The sequence below is a fragment of the Toxorhynchites rutilus genome, chromosome 1 (genome assembly GCF_029784135.1).
Source record: "Toxorhynchites rutilus septentrionalis strain SRP chromosome 1, ASM2978413v1, whole genome shotgun sequence".
Lineage (NCBI taxonomy): Eukaryota > Metazoa > Arthropoda > Insecta > Diptera > Culicidae > Toxorhynchites > Toxorhynchites rutilus.
In genome coordinates this window covers 168,637,637-168,663,694 of record NC_073744.1, presented here as the reverse complement: position 1 = coordinate 168,663,694, position 26,058 = coordinate 168,637,637, and the positions used below count along the sequence as shown (strand labels likewise).

Here is a 26,058-nt window from a genome sequence, read left to right as displayed (position 1 = left end):
GGTCACGCGTATTCTAGAGCTTGCCACTCAGAATGCATTCAAGGTGTGTTATTTGGCATAGAAATCTCAACTAAGTACTAATAAAAATGACGCAAGTAATACTACGTTGAGACGGCGGAGTTCCTCTAGGAACGTTAGTGCCATATAAGAAGAAGAAGATAGGAGAGAAAAATGACCTCCATAGTACGGCCAAATCCCATCGAGAATATAGAGACAGCAAAGTGATCTCTTTTTTCCCCAAATTATTGGGAACTTTACACATAATCACTACCCCCAGGAGCGGACCTACTGCCGAGAACAAACGAAGTATGGTTCCATTGTTCTCCGAGTGTACATTCCGGACCGCCGCCACATACGGCAAGACGGCGGAAATTGAAGCGTTCAAAAGTTATGATTAGAAGCAAGGACTCTTTTGCCCCGCCGGAATTTCCACAAGCCGAGGTTCCGGATAGCAACGACAAGATCATAATCCTCTGCGTTGAATATTCGGCTATTGTTTCTCCCCATTCCGGGAGTGGATTGTGGAGAGAACGAGTTGTTGATTTATCCTGGATCAAGTTTCTGTTTTCGAGTGCTGGAGGATTCCGGGGGGAGTGAATTCCGAGCCGAGGAATGTGGTTGTGCCTCACTGAACTCGTTCGTCGTCGAGTTTGTGCATTTGGGTGTATGTATGTGTACTGTCATAATTCGCAAATATATCAGCTTTGGAGTAGAATAAATTTGTTTGCAGAATATATTTCCTGCTTGGTTGCGGATGACATACAGAGAAACACATCGACTCCGGGGCGGGAATATGCATGAATGTACTTGAGGAAGATTTATGGAATGTAAAACGGAATTCCAAGTGCAATGCTGATATGACCGAGTGAAACGAAGGAAGTGCTTTTGGTTTTGAGAAATGTTTGGCGTTTTCCATTTGGCAGACTTTCCCGCTAATGAATCGGATAAATGTGGCCCGCATCGAAGAAATTTTTCAAACGACGAATTGAAACGGGAATTTGTGGGGGCACAGTTGGGGAAATCCATTTGAAATTAGCTCTCTGTCAAAACTTTCGACTGCTCAACAGATGCTCCAGTCTGAAATTCGTGTCCGTCAGTGAACGAATTCTAATGAGTTTTTTGAGAGAAGAACAGTCACGAATTGACAGAAGAAACTCATCCAAAAGACATAAATTTATCGATGAATATTTATCGGTTTAAATCTTGGTTAAAAACATTTTCCCGCCTCAAGTTTCTCGTTTCATTTTGCATTGATTTTCACAGATGAAAATATTATAATGCTCCCACTAACCGTGAACTTATTTCTGTCACTTCTTCAGAAACATGGGTCCCCCCGGTGGTGAATTGGATTTTCTCCAGATAAACTCTTTCTTGAAACTGCATCAATTGATGGAATCCAACCATTTAATTTATGCCAAGCACGAACTCTCCCGCACATCAAACCGCAAGCGGAGTTTGTCGGTTTGGGACCCGAGAATTACTTGCTGGCACAAGTTCTGGTTTTGCGGTGTGCATTTCCACAAACACACAAACACCGGACACGGATAGAAAGTAGGGAAAGTTTTTCAATAATGCAATGCACCCAAGCAAACACCAACTATGGTGCCAGCTCCGTGTCCTTGAGCGCGAAAGTCAGTGTACTAAATCCACAAACGCTCACCAAAAAAAAGGAGGGGGTGGGAGGAAAACCACACGCGAGTTGGCGAACATGCTTCTGGTGTCGTTCCGCTATAAATCAAACCTGTGGTTCAATATCCGGAGGAAGTGAGTTGCGATAGAAGACAAGAAAAATGACACCGATTCATTCTTCAGAACGCGGTTATGTGGTTTGGGATTTTTTTTTGTGTGAGACGAGAGCATGGAGTGAATTGAATTATTCTGTCATCAATAGAACTGGATGATTCCTAATATATTTGCGATAACCTTTACAAGTGAACAGACTGACTTTTGTATGACGCCATGCATATTAGCTCTTTTTGTGCATTCTACATTGTTTAACTCAACGTATTCATGAATGAATTTGGTCAAATCATTTTTCATTATAATTGTATTGGGCGTATGAGTTAGATTCGAATAATTTATTACAGATGGCGTTGGTGAAACTAAACCTATCGAGAAAAGCTTTTAACTTTTGACGTAGGACTACGTCTTTCAGGAAGGGTGCCAAATCAGAAAACAGATCACGTTTTTACTATAATAACTGTTCGTAGTGAACAAATTCCGATGATTTGCATACCAATCGAATCTAATTCTCTAAGATGTGTTCGATATGCTATGTATGACAGTTCCCTAATCCCTATACGGTTTAAATTAATGCAAACTGGAATTTGGAAGAAAACAAACAGCAATACAAATAGCTTCACGAGTTGTTATTCCCCAAAGCTGTTCAAAGAATTGAGAAGAAATCGCCTCCATTAATTATGTTCACATGTTTATAATGTACGAACACAGAACAGAGAATAGAAACAAACATAAACTTAAATTTAGACGCAATTCAACTATTTTATTATTTTTTCCAACAAATAGAGAAATGTCCATGTGGAAAACAGGGGGAGGGGAATAGAAAGTGTCCATGCTTGTTCACGGAGGGGGGGGGGGTGTCTGAAATCGTACTTTTTCTGTCTACGTGGTATTAGGACAGCCCCTTATTATTCCAGTGAATCAAATTTCCAGAGAACGGAAATTTCCAAATTTCCATACAGACGGAAAGTCATCGCATTTTGGTGGAAGTTTATGGTAACCATGCTCCTACTGAGCGAACGTGTCAGACGTGGTTTGCACGGTTTAAAAGTGGTAATTTTGACTTGGAAGACGAAGAACGTTCCGGAACGCCAAAAAAAGTTTGAAGATGAAGAGTTGGATGCTTTACTCGATCAAGATCCGTCACAAACGCAACAAGAACTTGTAGATATACTTGGAGTAGCTCATCAAACCATATCCGATCATTCAAAAGCAATGGGAATGATCCGAAAGATAGGACATTGGGTGCCGTATGAATTGAAGCCACGAGAAGTCGAACGCCGTTTTTACACGTGCGAACAACTGTTCCAACGGCATGAAGAAAAGGGTTTTTTTTGCATCGAATCGTTCCTGGCGATGAAAAGTGGGTCCATTACGACAATCCTGAACGTCGGGCAACGTATGGATACCCCGGCCATGCGTCAACATCGACCTCGCGGAATATTTTCGGCCAGAAGGTTATGCTGTCTATTTGGTGGGACCAGCTGGGTGTGGTGTACAATATGCTGCTAAAACCGAATGAAACCATTACGGGGGACCTTTACCGGCGACAATTGATGCGTTTGAGCCGTGCACTGAAGGAAAAACGGCCACAATACGAGCAAAGACACGATAAAGTTATTTTGCAGCACGACAATGCTCGGCCGCATGTCGCGAAACCGGTCAAAACATATTTGGAAACGCTAAAATGGGAGGTCCTATCCCACCCGCTGTATTCTCCAGACATTGCTCCGTCCGATTACTACCTTTCTCGTTCGATGCAACATGGCCTGGTTGACCAGCACTTCTCCAATTTTGATGAAGTCAAAAATTGGATCAATTCGTGGTTGGCCGGCAAACCGGCCGATTATTTCCGCAAAAGGATCCGTGAATTGCTAGAAAGATGGGAAAAAGTTGTGACTAGCGATGGGCAATGCTTTGACTATTAAATTTGTAACCATTTTTGCAGAATAAAGCATTAATTTTTGAAAAAAAAACGAAGAAACTTACCGGTACTCCTATTAATTTTAGAGTTAACCTTTCACGAGAAGTAAAATTGAGTTGTAATCAAATTTGGACACCTCAATAATACTGCCAAAATGTCAGCTGGATCCTAATTTAGGAAAAAAAAAAAGTAGAAGGGTCTGAGCCTACGGGCACGGACGGATGATTGACGTAGGGCTGTGATTGTTCAAAGCAGTTGTTTTTTTTAAATGTAATTCTTTTCATTGTTCAGAAATATGTTAGTTCAACTCTTCCAAATAGTAGCCCAGAAAAGGGCCGTTAGTTATATGTACTCATAACCGTCAAACGGTTTGTAACGAACAATAAAAGAAAATTAGCTTCTGGCAGGGAGTTCAACTGTCTTCTGAAATAATTAATGAATATCATTGAGACACATAACAGGGTGGAATGATAGATGAAGTATATGTGTATTGGTAAACAAAAAAAATATATTTGCATTGATTACATTGAATATGAAGTTTATGGGGAAGAAACAAAAAAACAAGATAAAAATACTTACGATTTCGTAATATTTTGAGGTGAAATACGCATTAAGTCATGAAGTTGCTTTATTTTTAATGAATAGATAACGGATAATAGATTATATTTTTTTTCCATTGTATTATTCTTATTATTAGTCTTATTATAAGGCATCGGTTTGCAGACTATCACAATCAAGTCGTATTGGTTCTACTGCTCAATCTATCATAGAAGGAATTGAGTCATTGAAAATTATGAACATTAGTCATTAAGGTTATTAATATTTCATTTCTTTTCATTTTTGTGATGCGATGTAATGCCGATCTCAATAAGTTCTCGCATGATAAGTATTGCTCCTAGTATTGATATCATTTTTCGCTGTACAATTACCCATGTTGCTGCAGCCCGGAAGACACTCGCGGTTTGTCACCCCGTCATATGCAGAAGTCATTCGATAACTGGACTATCTTCAACTGGACTTACTAATAACAGGGTGTACTTTAACTTGGCTGCAAAGCAGTTATGTATCGATAATAGATGTCTTTTTCAATCTGAGGTATTGCTTTTGCTTTTTTTGAGTTCAGTTGGCGAGAAAAATTCGATACTTGTATTGATTTTCCGGCCCAATTAACACGTTGACTGCCACTTCAGTCATCGGTGACTGACACCGAGTATTCGCTCAGGCTGCGTCAGTCACTGAAAAAAATGTTGGATAAATTTGCCGTCTAATGGTATATATTATAACATATATCATATATCTAATAACTATACTTTTCTTATGTATTACGCTATCGCATAAGAAAGGGGACATTAGACAATGCTTCCCCAATCATCTGCTCTGTTCATGCCTTGCCTGTATGACAGTGAATAAACCGAAATCGTGCTTCAATGCGGGAAGCCGAAGTCGTGAAAACGTTTTTCTTTGTGATCCAAAGTGGAAGAAAAGCCCGTAAAATTATCGCAGTTTGTTCGGTCCAAGTACCCAAAGTGTCGGAAAGTGTTTGATTCCTGTTTCGAGTCCGCCAGTTCATCAACTTTGTCCCTTCATATTCTTTTATAGAACAAAACATCACAAAACTAGGCTATTTGGATTGTTTATGGGCAGATCATCAATACAAATTATTTGAATTTACCTGTTCGATGTAGTATACATGCCGTATTTGAAAAAAAGACAGAGCGGTTCTGAATTGACCCCTAAATGGGGTTCTCAACACACTGTTTTTGTTGTTTTTACACTTTCACTCAGGCGCCTATCATCAATGGCTCGCATAAGCCTGGCTCATCCGTGTCATCCTCTTTCTCACTCGGACTGCGGACAAGGTAAGTCGTGTTCTCTACGACTGTCTAGAACGTATCCAAAATGGCTGGGGTCTGAGTGGCTAAAACCGCACATCCCCTAATCCCATTCCATGTCCTTTAGGGCCGTTCTCAATGAACCGGGTGTCCCATCATCGTTTCCAAAGTTGCATCGGAATACGACACACGACTTCCACTATTAAAGACCTTCTACTCAAACCTCATATCGTAGAGGTTTCCCGTTTTAACTTGTCATTCAGAGCCAGTATTAGCAAACCGGAAGTCAGAACAAGATAAGAATCGTTCACCGCTCGATAGTTATTTTCAGCTTTCACTTATATAATTAATAGTAGATAAAATTTAACATAGGGGGGTCTCCGTAGCCACATTGGTTGCGCGTTCGCTTAGTAAGCGATCGATCGTGAGTTCAAAACTCAGGGCCCTCATTGACCATCTTTGTGTTGTTACAGAATAGCTACGTCCACGCAACAATCATCAGCGATGGAGATCGATCCACGGTCGAAATAAGATCGATTCATCCATACAACTGCTCTGCTCTGCAAGAAACATCGGGCTGCTGTTCTATAAATAACTCAACAATGGATCAACGACTGTCTCCGCTGTCCAGTCTTAACTGGATAATGGAAGAACAGATAGAAAACTCTTACGCCTAAATGGCTACTGTGTAAATGTGTACCATTTGCAATAGTATAGAAGGGAATACTCTAACGCCGAAAAATGGCAACTGTGTAATGTGCTAATTATAGATATGATAAATATGTGACATGTACACGATTAAAATTCGGCTCTGTTACAGCTAAAATGCTAATGAGCCTACAATAAACAAAAGGGATAAAAAAAATTAACATTAAAATGTTACACTGTTAAAAAATCTCACTCAAAAATTGAATTTGATACTAAAAACTTACATTGGGTTGGGGAAAAAGAAATGTTGTGTATTGTCAATATATGGCAGCACTTGAACATATCTTGTGTTGTACTTATCGCATCGGGTCATACTAACCGGCTATTTAAAGACGACAATCTGTGCTACAAGTGTCGTTTTGACAGTGTTGTGATTGTCCTTTTCAGTCTCAAGTTATAGCGTGCCAAAGATGGAGTTCACCAAGCAAGTAATTCGCCATATTTTACGTTTTTACTACCTGCGAGGTAAAACTGCAACGAAGGCGGCCGAAAAAAATCGTGTAGTTTATGGATCCGATACTGTAACGATTCGCACAGCACAGCGTTGGTTTGATCGATTTCGTTCTGGTGTAGTGGCTGTCAAATACACCCTGTACTGGTAGGCCAATCGTCGTGGAAACCGATAAAATCGTTGAAATCATCCAAGTACACAGGCATGTGAGCACTCGCTCGATTGGCCAGGAACTGGGTATAGACCATAAAACCGTTTCGAGCCATTTGCAGAAGATTGGATTCCAAAAAAAAGCTGGATGTATGGATGCCGCACGAGTTGACGCAAAAAAAAATCTTTTGGACCGAATCAACGCCTGCGATGCACTGCTGAAACGGAACGAACTCGACCCATTTTTGAAGAAGAGGGTGACTGGTGATGAAAAGTGGATCACGTACGACAACCTAAAGCGAAGAAAGTCGTGGTCGAAGCGCGGTGAGCCGACCCAAACCATCGCCAAGCCCGAATTGACGGCCAGGAAGGTTTTGCTGTGTGTTTGGTGGGATTGGAAGGGAATCATCCATTATGAGCTGCTCATCTATGGCCAGACCCTCAACTCGGTTCTCTACTGTGAGCTGCTTGATCGCTTGAAGCAGGCGATTGATCAGAAGCGATCAGAAATGATCAATAGGAATGGTGTTGTTTTCCACCAGGACAACGCTCGGCCTCACACATCTTTGATGACCCGCCAGAAGGTACGGGAGCTCGGATGGGATGTCCTATTGCACCCACCGTATAGTCCGGACCTGGCTCCAAGTGATTATCATCTCTTCCGGTCCATGCAAAACGCTCTTGGTGATACTAAGTTGGCCTCAAAAGAGGCTTGCGAAAACTGGCTGTCTGATTTTTTCGCAAATAAGGAGGGGAGGTGTTTATAAGGAGGGTGGGGGTGGGGGTCTGGTGTTTAATGAAGTTGCCTTCTAAATGGCAACAAGTTTGCGAACGAAACGGCGCATATTGGACTTAAATTGGATAATTTTAAGTATGTTAAATAAAGCGTCAAATTTCGATCAGAAATACGACATTTCTTTTTCCCCAACCCTATATAAACACACCAAAACCCTCAAAATATTGTCACCACTGAAATGATAGTGAAAATTGAGAATTTCGATAATACTCACCATATGTAGCTTAATCATTTAAGTAGAAAAGCTTGAAGAAGGTCGGGGAAGTATCAGCAATTAGAAGTTCAATGAAATCTGGAATTATTTGTAAGGAAATATGTATTGAATTCGGATATGAAAATAGATCTGGAATTCAAATTTATTAAATTTATTAATTTATTATTTTTTGACGTAGGACTACGTCTAACCGGAAGATATAGGGGGTGAAATGGAAATCTAGGCACTGAACAAGTAGGAAAAAATGCAAGATTTGGAATGCTTATAACTCGAGCATTTCTCGATAGATCGCAAAGGTTTTTGCATCAATTGATAGGAAATATATCTACGCATCTATCATAACGAATAACATTTCATTTTTCTTGAGATAAATAATTGAATAATTGTGAAATATCAAGCATTGTCAAAATGCACTATGTGCCCATTTTTGATTGGTCCATTTTGTGCTCTTCAAATCGTACCGACCAAAACGGGCAACCAGAGCAGCAGCGAAATAGAATGAAGCACGATTGGAAAGGAAAAAGAAAAAAATGAACGAAACATTGGTCGCAATCTCACACATGCGTAATTCTCGAGCCAGCCAGTCAGCTTAAAAATCCCCGCTCCGCTGCCGTAACGATCATTCTCATTCAAACCGTACACCACATCGGTTCGCATCACAACACATCAACAAACCAACCCAAGCAGCCATGTCTGGACATGGTAAAGGGAAAAGGTGAAGGGAAAGGCAAAATCCCGCTCGAACCGTGTTGGTCTGCCAATTGCTCCGCAAGGGTAGCTAGGCCGAGCGCGTTAGTACCAGTGCACCAGTCCACCTAGCCGGCGTTATATAGTTTCGGCCGCCGAAGTGATCGAGTTAGCTGGCAAAGCTGCTCGCGACGATAAGAAAACCCGCATTCGGAACAGAACACTTTCGGTTCGGTGGACATCAAGACAACAGGCAGTTGCAGCGAGTGGCGAGTGGCAAACGCAATCGCAAAACGGCATCAGGTAGCAGAAGAAAAAAGTTTGTTCTTTATACAACCTGCGTTGGTGGCAAATCCAAAACAAGGCGGCATCGAGGGCGTTCGAAATGGTTTTTTTTTTCAAAACCACGAGTACTAAGTTTACTAAATTGGAACCATTCCATAAAACAAGGCGCTTTTCAGGGCCATTAAACCTTCCAAAAAAGAGTTTAGGAAATACAGTTCAATGCTTTCTAAAACATTATCCAAAATAATAATAAAACACAAATTGATTTTTTCATAATTTGTTTGCCAGAATCTGATGAGTATGTGAATTTGGCAGTTGTTCTGAGCTTATTGATAGTTGGGGCCTTAACTAATTATTCAATTTTCACCAATTCTTAAATTGTTTCCAGATTTAAAGTACAGTAATTTACAATTAGTTCGACATTTAGCTAATTGGACGGACATGTAATGCGACTTATTTAGTTGGACATTTTTGTAAACATAGAGATCCAAATTATGACCCCACATTGAATATCGACACTGTACCACTGTCATCGCAAATGTTCAATTACAGGTTAAAATCGCCTCCAATGCGACACTGAGTGGCGCTTCGGCACGTCGCATTGAATGTAATTTACTGTACAACATGTCACAAAGCTGGATGGGAAGAAATTTTCCAACTGTGAAAGCTGTGACGAGTGGCAAATGCAATCGCTAAACAGAAAGGTTTAGCCGAACAAGATGGGGATATCGAGTGATAACAAAACAATAAACTCTTTAGATTCAAGATAATTTTGTGATCCTGAAAAGGACCCTTTTTAGCCTGCATGTGAATCCAACGAGCGAACAAATCGTAATGAATGTATTTTTTTTGCCATCGCTCCCTTTTAACGCTCATTCCTTCGTCTCGTTGGACTCGCCCCTCTGGCTGAGTCTGCCGATTTATCTGTGTGTACCGCTAGAGTATAAAACACGCGGACCCCAAAAAAATATCTTATTTTCTTTCAAACCGTAAACCCGTGTGGTTGTACGGCATCGGCATCGTGGACGTAACAAAGGAGGACAAGTTAAGGGAAAGGCAAAGTCTCACTCGAACCGTGCAGGTCTCCAGTTCCCTGTTGGTCGCATTCACTGATTGCTCCGCAAGGGTAACTAGGCCGAACGGATTGGTGCCGGAGCACCAGTATACCTAACAGCGATTATAGAGTTTTGGCCGTCGGAGTGCTCGAGTTGGCTTGCAAAGCTGTTCATGACAATCAGAAAACCCGCATCAAGAACAGAGCAGCTTCGGTTCGGCGCTCATCAAGGCAACAATTAGTTTCAGTGAGTGGCAAAGTGTTTCTCCGGCACGTCGTATTAAATGTAATTTACTGAACAACATGTCACAAGCTGGATGGGAAGAAATTTACCAACTGTGAAAGCTGTGGCGAGTGGCAAACGCAATAGCTAAACAGGGAGGTTTGACCGAACAAGATGGGAATATCGAGTGATAACAAAAACACAACACCAAAGGTTCTTTTCAGAACCATCAACATATTCATAAAGAGTAAACTAATCCATTTTTCAGGTAGATAGGTAGGTATTCACGTAGAAGAAGAAAATAAAACAATATTTTTAAAATATATATTTAACAAAAGCTGTCCCCTTTGTATAGTCCTACGTCACTCCGGTTATGTCCCCGACATTACCCACCCGTCTTTTTTATGATAGTTTAGAACCGAGGATATATGGTGCTGACTAATCTGGAACTGAATAAACAATTTATATCTGAAATTTGTAATTTAGAGCTCGCTATCTGAATCTGAAAATTTCGATCGTCGGTTTCTATTTGAAATAAATATTCAGCAGAATTCTTATCAAGTTTACCTAGACTTGATATCTGAAAATTTTAATTTGGAATGAGAAACTTTATATCTAGGATTTGTATCCGGAATTCCCTTTAATCTCTCAACATAGGCCTGAATCTTAACCAGGAATTGAATCTGAATCTCAAATTCTCATAGATTTGGGAGTTTGTTAAAATTACAATTGTGCGACTTTCCTCGACGAGAGTCCGTAAAAGAGTGGGTGAATGGTTGGTGGGGAGATGCTCGGGTCGTGTGTGTGAATTGAGGCGTTACTCGTTTAACGGCTTTGTACTACTTCGCTTGCAACGGTGGATGATGGTACTAGCATAGTTAAGCTCCATTCACAATAGCGTTTTATATGCCACACAACAATCAACAAACATAAGTGAAAAGAAAACTATTGATTTTGAACCAGGTTCGATCAAAATTTCATACACTTTACTGCCAGAATAACAAGTCGTCTAAGCGCCAACAACAAATATTAGCACCCGTGTGAAGTCCGTTCACTCAAGCGTTTGTTTCTCCACAGAGCAAATTCTCCCCCGCCTCCGGGAGCAAAACAGGAGGAAGAACAACATTTAAGAGAGCTCTTCAAAGCGAAAGCTTTTCATTAGAACTCAAGTAATAATCAAGCTTCAGCCTCATTTTCGCTTGATAATCTTTCTTTTTCCTCCATCCGTCCGACTTCCCCCCATTCCAGCACTCCCACTACACATACTCGTCCCCCGTCCAGCCTTCGTGTTAGGCTGATTATCACAACAGCTGCAAGACGAAAGCGAAACAAGCGCTTTGAAACATCATTTTTAATTTACTGCTCATTTACCCTTGTTTCTCAGTAGAGTAGTAGCGTAGAGACCCCCGAGTCGAGCAGCAGACTAATTGGTTTCCTTTCGCTTTTCTCTGTGTGTTCTTTTTTTTCTCCCCAGGACGAGAAGAATCAACTTCTAATCACCAACATTTGGCTGAAATTGGTAAGTAATTCCAACTTCCTGACTCTCCCTTCAGCTCGGAGCACGAGGAGCACTGCGTGAGGGCGGCAATCCACCCCCGCGTCAAAGCCGTGTCGGTTGTCAATCAGTTTGGCGAGATCCTCAACCCACCAACATCCGCCCCTCTGGGAAGGGAAAGAAAATAGACTGCGCGTGCAAAATAATCTACCGTTGGCGCGTGTTGCGATAAGGGCGAGTGGATGGCACCGTTGAACTTTGACAAATGAAGGGAAGATTTTTTATTAGAGATATGATAAACAGCGCTGCTAAAACTTGATTACGTTACACTGCCAATAGTGGAAAAAAAATCCCGGAAATGGTTGATAAGATTTTCTTTGCATTGTATAAATCTCTTGCTTCGCAAACATGAAAATTCTAGAGCAGTGTAAGTGGTAAACATAAAATGATGCCGTCATAAAATGCATTGAATATAAAATTGGCATGTAAGAAATAAGAGGTACACATACACTGTTTGACTGAAGCCAAATATTCGACACCTTTTAGCAGCTGAAATTTGATCATACAATGATCAAACATATTTGACACAAAACACGACTAGAAAATATTTAGTTATTGTTTGCATAAATATTTTTTGGGCCAGTTCCTCAAACCATGTTTGAAGTTCTTGGCCACTGTTGATAATTGAAGAATGACAAAGAAAGTTTTACTTCCACCAAATTCAACCAAATTTCAACCTCAAACATTTGAATTCCGGTCGAACTGTGTACTCCACCCTACGCAAATGTTGAAAATACTTTCGATTTCATTTTCATGATATCTTGACGATTTTATAACGGCTTATTTTTTCCAAAAGGATCGAAGAGCAGTAAACTATTTTTCCATCAATTAATGCTAGCGTTTCAAATCATAAGCGCCCAATTGACATTTTAGCAGATATTGAAATTCCAGTATTATTGATCTCTAAATTTCTCTGAAGTAAAATACAGTGGAATCCGTTTATAATGACATCGAAGAGAATTGACAAAGACTTCATAATAAGCGGAGTCATAATAAACGGCTTCTACTGTATAATTCAATTTTATTCCTCGCCAAATATTAGGTTTCATTATTCTGAACATTAGAATTTAATATTAATTGCACTTTTTTATTTCATTAAAACAACGATTTTCGTTTTTCAATTTGTACCCCCTAATGTGTTCCCGAAAGCGTAATCCTACGTCAAAAGAAATTGCTTTTTTGAACGTTTCTTACCATTTTTTTTAAACAGAAAATTTAAAAAAAAAAATCCGTATTGGTTTGTGCGGCAGATAGATGTACCGTTGAGTCGCCATTCACCGTGCATTTAAGCAAATTTTGTGTAATGTTAGTCTTTGATGTAATAACAAAATGCTAATCGCACTTACAGATATGCTTTCTCCTCGCATAAAATTTTTCAGAAAAATAACACATTCAAGGATTGTGATCAAGAATAAGTTGCTTTGAACATTTTTCCGGAACATCTTATTGTCGCCTATCACCGTTTTATGTCACCATTTACCGTGCACCTAGGGCTCCATTCACCGTGCATTTAGAGTTTTTATCCTAAAGGGTGTTCGGATCAAAAAGTGGTCAACTTAAATTCGCCGTATTTTTTTAATCATTCATATAAAAAACCTGATCACCTCTCATTTTGTAGGTGTGTGTGTGTAGAATGATGCCTGAATTTGGATTTTGACATTAGATCTTTAGTTATCAAAATGGCGTCAAAGCAAGAGGAGCGACGAAACAAAATTTTGTACATGCGTCGTGAAAATCCAAACTACACGCACGCAGAAATAGCAAAATCGTTGAATTTGGCCACATCTACCGTCACCAAAGTAATAAAAGTGTTCGGGGAACGTTTGTCGACAACTAGAAAGCCTGGATCTGGGGGAAATCAAAAGCCGGGAGCCGCAGTGGCGAACAGAAGAGTGGCTAGCGCTTTCAAGCACAACCCCAACCTCTCCGTTCGAGATGTCACAAATAAGTTGGGAATATCGTCTACAACCGTGCATGAAGCTAAAAAACGATCCGGATTATCGACTTATAAGAAGGTAGTGACTCCAAATCGCAACGATAAGCAAAACCTTACGGCAAAAACAAGATCTCGGAAGCTGTATACGACATTGTTGACAAAGTTTGATTGCGTGGTAATGGACGACGAAACCTACGTCAAGGCAGACTTCAGACAGCTTCTGGACAAGAGTATTATACAGCAACCGGAAGGGGAAAGGTGGCAGACATTATCAAGCATATTAAACTATCAAAGTTTGCCAAGAAATATCTCGTTTGGCAAGCTATCTGTACCTGTGGCTTGAAAAGCGACATTTTCATTGCAACCGGGACCGTTAACCAGGAAATTTACGTGAAAGAGTGTCTTCAAAAGTGTTTGCTTTCCCGAAGAAACATGACTTGTCTGTGCTGTTTTGGCCGGATTTGGCATCCTGCCATTATGGAAAAAGGCCATGGAGTGGTATGCCGCTAACAAGATGCAGGTTGTGCCCAAGGATAAGAACCCTCCCAACACACCCGAACTTCGCCCAAACGAAAAATATTGGGCGATAGTTAAGCAGAACCTTAAGAAGACCCAAAAAACTGTTAGCAGCGAGAAGCAGTTCAAAGCAAACTGGCGTTCTGCGGCGAAGAAAGTGGATAAGGTGACTGTACAAAATTTGATGGCAGGCGTCAAACGAAAGGCTCGCCAATTTGGACTAGGTCGACCGGAATCTTAACTGAGTATTTTTTCCGTCTTTTATACATATTGAACTTCAAAAAGAAAGATACTTTGAATTTTTTAATAAACAAATAATCGATTTACACGCAATTTAGTTTGACCACTTTATGATCCGAACACTTTTTAGTTCCATTGGGAAAGATAAAATCATCAAATGAAGTTTATGGTTTATAGTTTATATTTAGTCGTAGAATTTTTTTGTGAAAAAAATAATGTATGACCTTTATTTGAAGGACAGTATCAAATTCAATTCTGTTAAATTCAGATATACGAAATCAATACGAAATCCATCCAGCCAGGTGAGCCAGGAATTGCTTATGCACTCCCTGGAACCAATTCCTTAGACAAGTTGACGCTTTGTTACTGGCGGAGACTTGAGGATGTCTTTCGATGAACTTTTGATTTTTCCCCAAGGATCCAGGGTTGAAGTTGAATAGTGTTTTCAACTTCATAAGGCGCCCACATTATCCCACACAGATCCGGAGCCTTTTAATTGTAATTGGAAGACCATAACGAGCAGAATTTTCAATCCACTCCAAAATCTTCCGTTTACAGGTCAGCAATTCCAAATGAAATCGTCCTCAAAATGCAGATTTTAAAAACTTGTATTTTTGGTTCCAATGGAAATGTGTATTCCGTTTGGGTTGAAGGAAATATGAGTTTTTCACAGCAATAGGAAATTTTTTGACTCAAGCGTAACTTTTGAAAAGGGCGTATTGATTTTAGTAAGAGAATTTTTTGATAATTTATCTCTCAAAAACTATGAGTCGTACCTAAATAGTGTCTTAGAAAGAGTTATAGAGTATTGATGGTTGAATATGAAAAAAAAGTACACTGAGAAAAAAATTAGTACCCTTTTTTTATTTATAAAATAAAAATTTAATTTGCAATATCCAAAATACATATTTTGAATTTTTTTTTTATTTTTTCATGCAAAATAGAAGTCATGTAGAAGATTCAAAAAATGGGCCCAAGATGGTAAAACTATTTTTGACGAACTTTCTGGAACATGAAATTTTTAGGAATTTTCGAAACATCGAGTTTTTGTATGTTAGCAGTCATTTTTAATCACAAATTATGAATCCTGATGTGATTTAAAACAAAAAAGGTAATTACCAATTTCCTTCTAAATGCAACCATTCTCGAGATATTTAATAAAAATGTTTCTAATTTATTTTTTTTTATAGTAAATAACCCCTTTTAATATTTTTGTCGTGTTATACCGACATGTTCATGAAATTTTATGAAGTTGCTTATAATTTTTGAAAAGGTAGTATCGATTTGAGTAAGAGAAATCTTTGATAATTTATATTTCATAACATATTTTTGAAAAGAATATAAAAAATACATATTTTTTGATATCGCAAATTAAAATTTTATTTTGTAAATAAAAAACGAGTACTAATTTTTCTTCTCAGTGTATATTTTTTTCAAATTAAGCCGACAATAATCTATAACTCTTTCTAACACACTATTTCGGTGCGACTCATATTTTTAAAGATACAAATTATCAAAGATTTCTCTTACTCAAATCGATACGTCCTTTTCAAAAGTTACGCTTGAGTCAAAAAATGAACCATGATGATGTATTTGGAAAAGTTGTTGGAAATTATAAGCAAATTCATAATATTTCATGAACATGACGGTATAACACGACAAACATATTACAAAGGTTTATTTACTATAAAAAAGACAATAAATTAGAAATATTTTTTTAAATATTTCGAGAATGGCTACATTTAGAAGGAGATTGATAATAACCTTTTTTGTTTTCAATCACATCAGGATTCATAAATTTTGGCTAAAAATGATTGTTAACATACAAAAATTCGAAGTTTCGAAAATTCCCAAAAATTCAATGTTTCACAAAGTTCGTCAAAAATAGTTTTACCATCCCTTTTTTTAAATTTTCTACATGATAGTTATACGAAAAAATTGAAAAGAATATAAAAAATGCATATTTTTTGATATCGCAAATTAAAATTTTATTTTGTAAATAAAAAAAGAGTACTAATTTTTCTTCTCAGTGTATATTTTTTTTCAAATTAATCCAACAATACTCTATAACTCTTTCTAACACACTATTTCGGTGTGACTCATATTTTTAAAGATATAAATTATCAAAGATTTCTCTTACTCAAATCGATACGCCCTTTTCAAAAGTTACGCTTGAGTCAAAAAATGAACCATGATGATGTATTTGGAAAAGTTGTTGGAAATTATAAGCAAATTCATAAAATTTCATGAACATGACGGTATAACACGACAAACATATTACAAAGGATTATTTACTATAAAAAAGACAATAAATTAGAAATATTTTTTTAAATATTTCGAGAATGGCTACATTTAGAAGGAGATTGATAATAACCTTTTTTGTTTTCAATCACATCAGGATTCATAAATTTTGGCTAAAAATGATTGTTAACATACAAAAATTCGAAGTTTCGAAAATTCCCAAAAATTCAATGTTTCACAAAGTTCGTCAAAAATAGTTTTACCATCCCTTTTTTTAAATTTTCTACATGATAGTTATACGAAAAAATTGAAAAGAATATAAAAAATGCATATTTTTTGATATCGCAAATTAAAATTTTATTTTGTAAATAAAAAAAGAGTACTAATTTTTCTTCTCAGTGTATATTTTTTTTCAAATTAATCCAACAATACTCTATAACTCTTTCTAACACACTATTTCGGTGTGACTCATATTTTTAAAGATATAAATTATCAAAGATTTCTCTTACTCAAATCGATACGCCCTTTTCAAAAGTTACGCTTGAGTCAAAAAATGAACCATGATGATGTATTTGGAAAAGTTGTTGGAAATTATAAGCAAATTCATAAAATTTCATGAACATGACGGTATAACACGACAAACATATTACAAAGGATTATTTACTATAAAAAAGACAATAAATTAGAAATATTTTTTTAAATATTTCAAGAATGGCTACATTTAGAAGGAGATTGATAAGAACCTTTTTTGTTTTAAATCACAGCAGGATTCATAATTTTTGGCTAAAAATTATTGTTAACATACAAACATTCAAAGTTTCGAAAATTCCTAAAAATTCGATGTTTCACAAAGTTCGTCAAAAATTGTTTTACCATCTTGGGCCCATTTTTTAAATTTTCTGCATGACTTCTATTTTGTATGAAAAAATAAAAAAAATTAAAAATATGTATTTTGGATATCGCAAATTGAATTTTTATTTTGTAAATAAAAAAACCAGTACTAATTTTTTTTTCTCAGTGTAAATTTTTTTCATATTCAACCATCAATACTCTATAACTCTTTCTAAGACACTATTTCGGTACGACTCATAGTTTTTGAGATATAAATGATCAAAGATTTCTCTTACTCAAATCGATACGCCCTTTTCAAAAGTTACGCTTGAGTCAAAAAATTCTCAATTGCTGCGGAAAATTCATATTTCCTCTAACCCAAACGGAATACACACTTTCATTCGAATCAAAAATACTCATGATTTGTCATTTGTCGATTTCATTTGGAATTGCTCAGGTTCTGACCCGGGAGGATATTTGTATTGAAGCTTGTTGCAAATCGTCTGTACCGGTATGTTGAATTCCCGGCTCGCGGATCTCATCGATACTTCACGTTGAACAGAATCGATTGCTTTCTCCAAATCATCTGTGGAGTAGTGCTTCTTTTGGAGTTTATATTGGCTCATTCTATAAAAAATTAGACAAATTGTCGTGTATGTATTGCGAAATTGCAATGCACCATGCATTTTTGTTTTGATGAAAAGTCAATGTAAACACAATTTTCTTCTATATTTGATGCGCAACCTCAAAAAACATATATGAAGCTGCGATTGTACGGTGAAACAGGAGAAAACCCCATCCAACAAGTATTTTAAACACTAAAATCTCAAAAACGTTTTTCGGTTCGGATGTAGACAAACAAAAACGTCAAAACGAGACTTTAAAAGGATTTTGATCGCAACTATGCCCCATATCAAAGCTTTTATACTATTTTTGGTAACATAAATGCAAAAGTGGGGTATTTTCCCACTATTTCGAAAAAATATTGGAACATATTTCGAAAATGCACGGTGAATGGCGACTTAACGGTATAATTAATTTTGCACCTCAAATCTATAAAAATAAAAACGATTTGGTGTCCGTTCCTCGCGATTTAATTCGGATCAGTTACAGTTAGTATCAGGATTGATGTGTCTCAGTCTACATCAGGTTTATATGCTAAAAAAATCATGGAAACCATTCGGAAAGTTGGAAAATTGATTAGATACCGCGTCACTAAAATGGCTATAACTCGGTGAATAATCAAATTTTAGAAAAGTCCTTCCAAGGATCTATTCTTAAACCTTTAATTCAGGAATATGAAAATCCGTCAACCTTGCTCGATCGTACAGTGTTTTCCAACATCGCAAGCGCCGATGTTCGGAAAATATCTTCTTGGTATCGCTAAAACAATGAAAATTTGTTTTTTTCTATTGAGGTGAGTGAGTGAAAATGACACATACAGTATCACTCTCATTCATTTTTCCCAACGTGATTCCACAAAGATTCACTGTATGCTGCTGGATTATACTGATACAGCTGATACAGCTCCCAGTAGAGGAAAAATAAAACCATTTTTTTTCTCATAAAGTGCTCCCCAAAATGGAGCAGTATTCAAATGCAGAAAAAAAATAACTACACGCTCTCGACACCCTCCCTCCCCGGAAATTGATCTGGAAACATCCATCACCCACTTACGCGCCATATTTACAACAAGCGCGGTACAAATTCGTACCGCTCAAAGCTAAACGACCCATGATCCGTCTCAGCCCAATCACACCCGGCATCGGATGATGGGAAAAAAACCAAACAAATGACACTCCCACATCAGTTTGAAAAATATTCCTCCATAAAATCTTGACATTCCACAGCATGCGTCCCGTGTCCCAGCCATACCTTCCCGAGACCCTGCTCTAAGGTAGCACCACGGTGGAGAAATATCACTTTCTGAACGGAGCGTGGCGCCGACAGCGCGGTTCCTTTTCAAAACGGGATGATGAAAAATTGCCGCTCCGGCATCCGGTGGCAACCATGTAACACACTCCCCTAGACTAGTTTTCGTCGTACCCCGAAGAAGATTAAACGAAGGAAAAAAAAGGTTAAGGTAGATGAAAAATCGAGAGGCATTGGCTCCCTCCTGGAAATGGTGAATTATGCTTGCCCCACTGCGTCCCCCATTTGGGGGGAGGGGGTCGGTCGCAAGAAAAGGCTTGAGATGAATTCCAATACCGATCATTAACTTCTACTCGCTCATAAATGGCCACAGATTGGAATCAATTTTTTTGTGGTGTGCCATTGATTGGGGTTGTGAGGTTGATTACCTTCTTGTCGTGGGCATGCGGTGGGTTTGATGTGTGGCCTTGTCCGCTCAAAAATTCCGATTGGGATGATAAATGATGGACAGGGAAAGGAAAGCATAACCCCAACCACGGAATATCGATGTGATAGTGTTAGCAAGATGCGAGCTGATGTAAAGCTCCGTAAAAGTGCTGACAAATGAGCATTGGTCTGGAATTGATTGATTCGGGTGGATTGAATTTGACCCTATCTTTTTTGCGAAAATATTAGAATTTATGTATCTGTACAAGTCATGAACGAACTAGTGGAAAGGACTTGTATAAAACAAGAGAATGGTAATGGAATACAATGAGTAATTATTTTGCATTCCAACTTCGGAAATGGCCGCTGTGAAATATCTTATCTCATGCCATTCCACTATTTATGTTCTCGTAATTATGCGGTATTCCAAAAATACGGAACATTTTATAAACAAAAATAATGTATGTCCTTATCTGTTCTCCCATTCGATAATATATACTGATGATGGACAGAAAGAGGTAGTCGCTTCGAAAAATAAACTTATTCAGATACATCTGTTTGCATTATCTAGTTTTGATAGCCTGTGAGCAGAGCTGCAATCCATCACCGTCAATGTCACAAAAAAGCTGACCATAGTCACTCAATTCCTCTCACGGCACGTGAGATCCAAATATTCAGTAGTGATACTCACTATTTTGTTTCTGACACCTAACCAAATAACGGTTGGTTCCAATCTAAGTGGTGCGGACTCAATCCACTTCATTCTCAAGCAAATTCTTGCATGTTTTCAAGCGATTTCTTGCAATAAATTCTCAGACCACCAGAGATGCCAGATTTACAAATATGTTTGTAAATTTACTGACATATCTGTAAAACATTCATCACATCTATTCATCACATCAAAAATATTTGACTCACCATATGACATTTTTCCATAGTTTTAATACAGAAAAGTTATTATATTTAGTATATATCAATACACATGACGTTAGACCAGCGATACTCAACCTGCGGCCCGGCAGTCCTTCTTGTTGGCCCATCTGGTGTGTATGATGTTTGGAACTCATACACATAAGTACTTTTGCCTTTACATCATTGCAGACGAAAAAGAGGATACGGTTATTCACAATTAATGAACAATTGCATTCTCTGCAGGTAAGGAAAAATCTTGAACGAAAATTGTCTCTGATAATTATTTTCTGTTCTAGACAAGATTGTTTTGCTGAAATGCAAGGAGATTTATTGAAAAATAGTGAAGTTAGGGTCAGGACTATGCAACCTATGTATTTAAACAACATCGAATAAAAATTTTCATTCTATTTTCAACAACTTACATTTGCTTTCGGGTCTGCTTATGATGAAATATGGGTTACTGTTCGATATTGTTACGACAGACATGGTTCATGGCCGTGTGGTGGTCTAAAACTTGTATAGCTTTGCATGGCGGATGGAAAATATACACTGCATTTTTTTTTAAATAAAAACGACCGCAAGCCTTGGTGGATGTCCAATATATCAACGGAGAAATACTGTGTTTTATAAAAATTAACAACGCGTATGTTTGTGTATGTATGTGTATGTATGTATGTGTAGATCGTTGAAACATTTAAACACACTTACAGCACATAAGTTATTAAGTGGTCCGAAAAATCATTTTTTTCCACTTTTTCCCAAAAATGACAAATGAAAATTAATAACATTTGAATCACTGAATCGATTTAGATGATCGACATATAAAATTGACCTAGCCTTTTATAAAAAAATATTTAACTTGCGAAAAACATAATTATATTTTAGTAATTATTGATTGTAGTCGTTTTTTATTTTTTTTATGACTTTGGACTAGAGGGCGCTATATATTTTTATATTTTTTCTTGAAAGCTGAGGATTTTTTACACAACATATCTCGATATCAGGGTTGCTATTTTTTCGTTTTTTAGATATGATTTAAAAAAAATCATTTTTCCCCATTTGTCCAAAAATAACTTTCTGCAAAAAATCATAACATTTGAACTACTGAACCGATTTAGATGATCGATATATTAAATTGAAGCCAATAAGCAAAACTCACACTTGCGGGAAGATTGGATTCTAGTAGCATAGGTCTAGTTTAGTCACATATGAATATTGATCGAAGACTTAAAACATGTTAAATTTACAAAATTCTAGCTTAAAAACAATAATTATAGCATCTCTGATATCGAGATATGTTAAGTAAATACTCCTCAGCTTTCCATAAAAAAATATAAAAAAATATAGCGCTCCTATCTTTAACCGAGAAAACTATGAAAAACTAACTCAATCCATAATTACAAAAACAAAATTCAATTTTTTCGCAAAAGTAATATTTTTAAAAAATATATATCTCGTAAGCTTCAATTTGATATGTCGATGATATGAATCGGTCCAATAGTTCGAAAGTTATGACTTTTTGTAGTGGGAAAAATGGGGAAAAATTGTTTTTCGAACCATCGATTAGTTTTGCAAAATCATATTTCAAAAACGAAAAAAATAGCATCTCTGATATCGAGATATTTTATGCAAAAGTTCTCAGCTTTCAATCCATATTAAAAATAGGATCCATATTATATGCAAGTTAAATATTTCTCAATTAAAGCTCATTGGCTTAAATTTGATATGTCGATCATCTAAATCGATTGAGTGGTTCGAAAGTTATAAATTTTTGAAAAAAGTCATTTTGGGAAAAAGTGGAAAAAATGATTTTTGGGATCACCCTAAAATGGAAATGGGCACCCTAATGACAAATTAAAAAAATACGAGTTTAATGTTTTGCGATAAAGAACAAAATTACCACTTTTGACGAAGAGCTGAGAACCACTATATTAGTTTGGCATGGAATGGCTGTATATATATACAGAATACAATCTTACGTGCATCGTGATGTACAAAGTATTAATGAATAAGTGAAAATTAACGTTAAAAGACATTTCTATAGATCTGCACACTTTTACAGACTTTTCCACATTTTTAACAGACATTCACATGTTTTTACAGACTTTTTTTAAAAATCATCTGGCAGCTCTTCCTTCCACTTTTTATCGAATATTTCCAAATCGCAGGAGTAAACATTTACGTGACTCTGACTTTGTTTGTTTTTATTACGTTCGGAAAAACGTTATGACAAAGAGAGGGGACATTAAAAATGCGTTGCTCAGTGAAAGGCTGAGATGGTCTTTTAGAGATGCAATGGTTAATTAAACAATTGACGGAAAAATGTAGTTCGTTCATTTTATAATTTTACTTATTTTTGCCCTTGACAACAATACCTCTTTTATAGTGTTGATTATCATAAGAAAAATAACACTCCTGATCGTTGGATCTCTTTTGACATTTCAATTGGATCTTTTTTGACAGCCGTTTTGATTCAGTCCGCACTACCTAGGTTCCAATGCCTCTCACTGCCGATCGCTCTGTTTACAACTTTACGTTACGAGAGCGGTGGTTGTGGCGTATGATGGTAGTAGAAATGTGAGTGATCAGACAGTTCCAATCATTCTTGACAATCGCGACGGTTGTTTAGATTCGTTTGTTGAAGTAGAAGTTGTTGTTGTTGTTAGAGATGTCTAAATTTTTCGTTTATTCGATTATCGATTAATCGTGGGGCCAATATTCGATTCATTCGAACAATTGTCTTTCAGTATTCGATTAATCGAGCGAATATTTATTTCTTGTAGTTAAAATGAACAGACATATATAATAAAAAATATTATGGTGTCATGATTTTAAAAGTTACATTAAATATAATTTTCAAATGAACATGGTGCAGCATAATGGTTTTTGAATGAAATGGTATTTAGGTATATTGATAAATTTACCATTTCATAATTATTTTGCGGATCATGAAAACGATCCGATTGAAAACCGACAATGCGTGTTTTTTTTTATTTTGTGTTAATCATTACCAGAACTATTGAAGTTTAGTTAATAAACGTGTGATGAACACAAAAATTTAATTTTTTCATAAAACGAAAGAAAATTGCGATCTCAAAGAATCGCTTAAAAATCATCCACTTGCATTGAGGCTTTATTGAGGAACTTCTTATACCGTACCATTAACTGCGCCACGAACAATTCCAGATGGAATATATGTTTGCTTCCTTGCTGCATCCGGTGTTCATAGTACCCGGCAAAATTCAACTTTGCGTCTTCAGACTCGTCGCAATTTTTAACCAGATTAGGTACCAATCCACAGATTATAACATTCGATAGAACGCCTTGGGATAGCAGTTCGTATAGCTGTTTCGTCACCACTTCCAGCTTCTGTGGACTTTGTTCGAGGACAATCTGATTGGCGGTTTCTCGAAGGAATATTTGCCTGTCGATTTACGGCACCTTATAGTTGACCGTGAACGGTTACAGTTGTACCTTGCAAGCTTCCAGCATGAGGATAGCGTAATTCTTTTCGTTAGCTCCGAAGGAATGTGCTGAAATGCAAATAGTGTTGTTACATTCAAGAAACAAACAAATGACAATCTTACATAGAAAATTTTAAGAATATCCTCCTAAGATAGAGCCGGCACTCTTACTCAAGCAACGACTCCTAACCGCGGGGATAACCCGCGAAGTAGAATTGGCGCACAAAATCAATCTGCACGTAGACAAATACTTTTCAATGGTTCTTCTCAGCGCATCCTGGGTATCTTTGATCAGCTAATCCACTTCGGACAAGACGAGTCTCATATTCCCTCTACCCACTGGGATCAATTTGCTTGATCAAATTCGACACGACCACCCTGTTATATATCACGGCAACCGATGAATTCAACTCGATGTGGTAATTACTGCTGATGCTCCTGATTTCCACCTTCCGGTTCGAGGGCGTTGTGTAATCCATTATCTCATTGCGTAGCCGTTCCGCGCCCGGTTGGTAAAGTTTCCGCAGCAGACACATGATGCGAGTTTTGTTACTGGCCTGGAAGGGCCGTAGAACATGCGGGAAGTCTCCCTGGAAGCGAAGATTGATCAGATGCGTAACTTGCGTTTTGTGGTAGTCCAGTATGGATAGCTGGCGCGGTCGGTAGCGGTCAACCCAGAGAGCCATTGTACACAAAAATATTTGATGTATAATGTATACAAAAATACTTGGTGACTTGTTGTTTTCGTGTTGGCCTTTGTCAAAGTAAATGTCATCACCTCCAGAGTAAATAAAGAGTAGAAATGCCATATCCCTGCAGCATGCAACTGAAAATATAAGTCTGCAACAGGATAGGCAGGACATCAAACATCAGTAAAATTTCGAATATGTCTACAAATTTAGCATCGTTGCAACGATGAGAAACAAATTTGGTAAAAAAAACAGGAAGTGGGTTATATCTATGGTATAACCGCAAGGGTGACGTAGGACTATCGTTGATTTAGAGATCATTTGATTGAAGTTGAATCTGAATTCATTCTGAATGAATGAATATTTGGAGAACTTCAAAAACGAAAGCGTTGCACAAGGTTTTATGCATCCAATATTGGATACGGAAATATCCTACTGATGGGGAAGAATAATCTTCAGAAGCTATCCTGTTGATTGCGATTGATTGAAAAATCACAAAACCTAATGGTCACAGTGTTACATGGATAGAAAACATTAAAATAAACTCTTTCACATGAATGTAATTTTGATTTCCCAGAGGAACTGGCAGATTATATTCAGTAACGATTAGATATTTCCGCATTTTCCTCGATACTGGAAGCCCACCAGTGGTTGTTGCTAACTCGATAACTTTCTGTTAATAGCACTTGCTTGAAACATATTTGGTCACAGTGTTACATGGATAGAAAACATTCAAATAAACTCTTTCAAATGAATGTATTTTTAAATTCCCAGAGGAACTGGCAGATTATTTTCCAGCAATGATTAGATATTTCCACATTTTCCTCGATACTGGAAGCCCACCAGTGGTTAATGCTAATTCGATAACCACCTGTTAATAGTACTTGATTGAAAAATATTTGGTCACAGTGTTACATGGATAGAAAACATTAAAAAAAAATCTTTCACATGAATGTATTTTTAAATTCCCAGAGGAACTGGCAGATTATTTTCCGGATCTTTCTCGATGCTGAATGGCATCCAAACGGAAAGAATTCCGTGCGTGTATGTGTGTGTGTAGCGGCTGCTTCGATGGTCACCTTCTCTTCTCCTGAAGGATAGGCTTCTCTGTGTTCCCTCACAGTTTCAAACAAACTGCTTGCGTTTCAGGGCAGATCTCGATCCTTCGCCGACCAGCACCCTCAGCAACGAAGTTGTCTTGTCGATGTCCTCAAGAAAAACAGGAAGTGGGTTATATCTATGGTATAACCGCAAGGGTGACGTAGGACTATCGTTGATTTAGAGATCATTTGTATGAAGTTGAATCTGAATT

The 26,058-nt window shown here is 37.5% G+C and overlaps 1 protein-coding gene and 1 pseudogene across 1 annotated transcript in view; one reads left to right on the top strand and one right to left on the bottom strand.

The window, feature by feature from the left end:
- Nucleotides 1–26,058, top strand: part of LOC129781228 (neuronal acetylcholine receptor subunit alpha-7-like) — a 587,700-nt gene that overhangs the window by 194,982 nt on the left and 366,660 nt on the right. Inside the window, exon 3 of the mRNA XM_055789164.1 lies at nt 11,539–11,583. Coding sequence (XP_055645139.1) covers nt 11,539–11,583 — 45 coding nt within the window. The remainder of the gene's footprint in view (nt 1–11,538; nt 11,584–26,058) is intronic.
- LOC129781260 (replication factor C subunit 3-like) lies at nt 23,699–24,743 on the bottom strand (annotated as a pseudogene).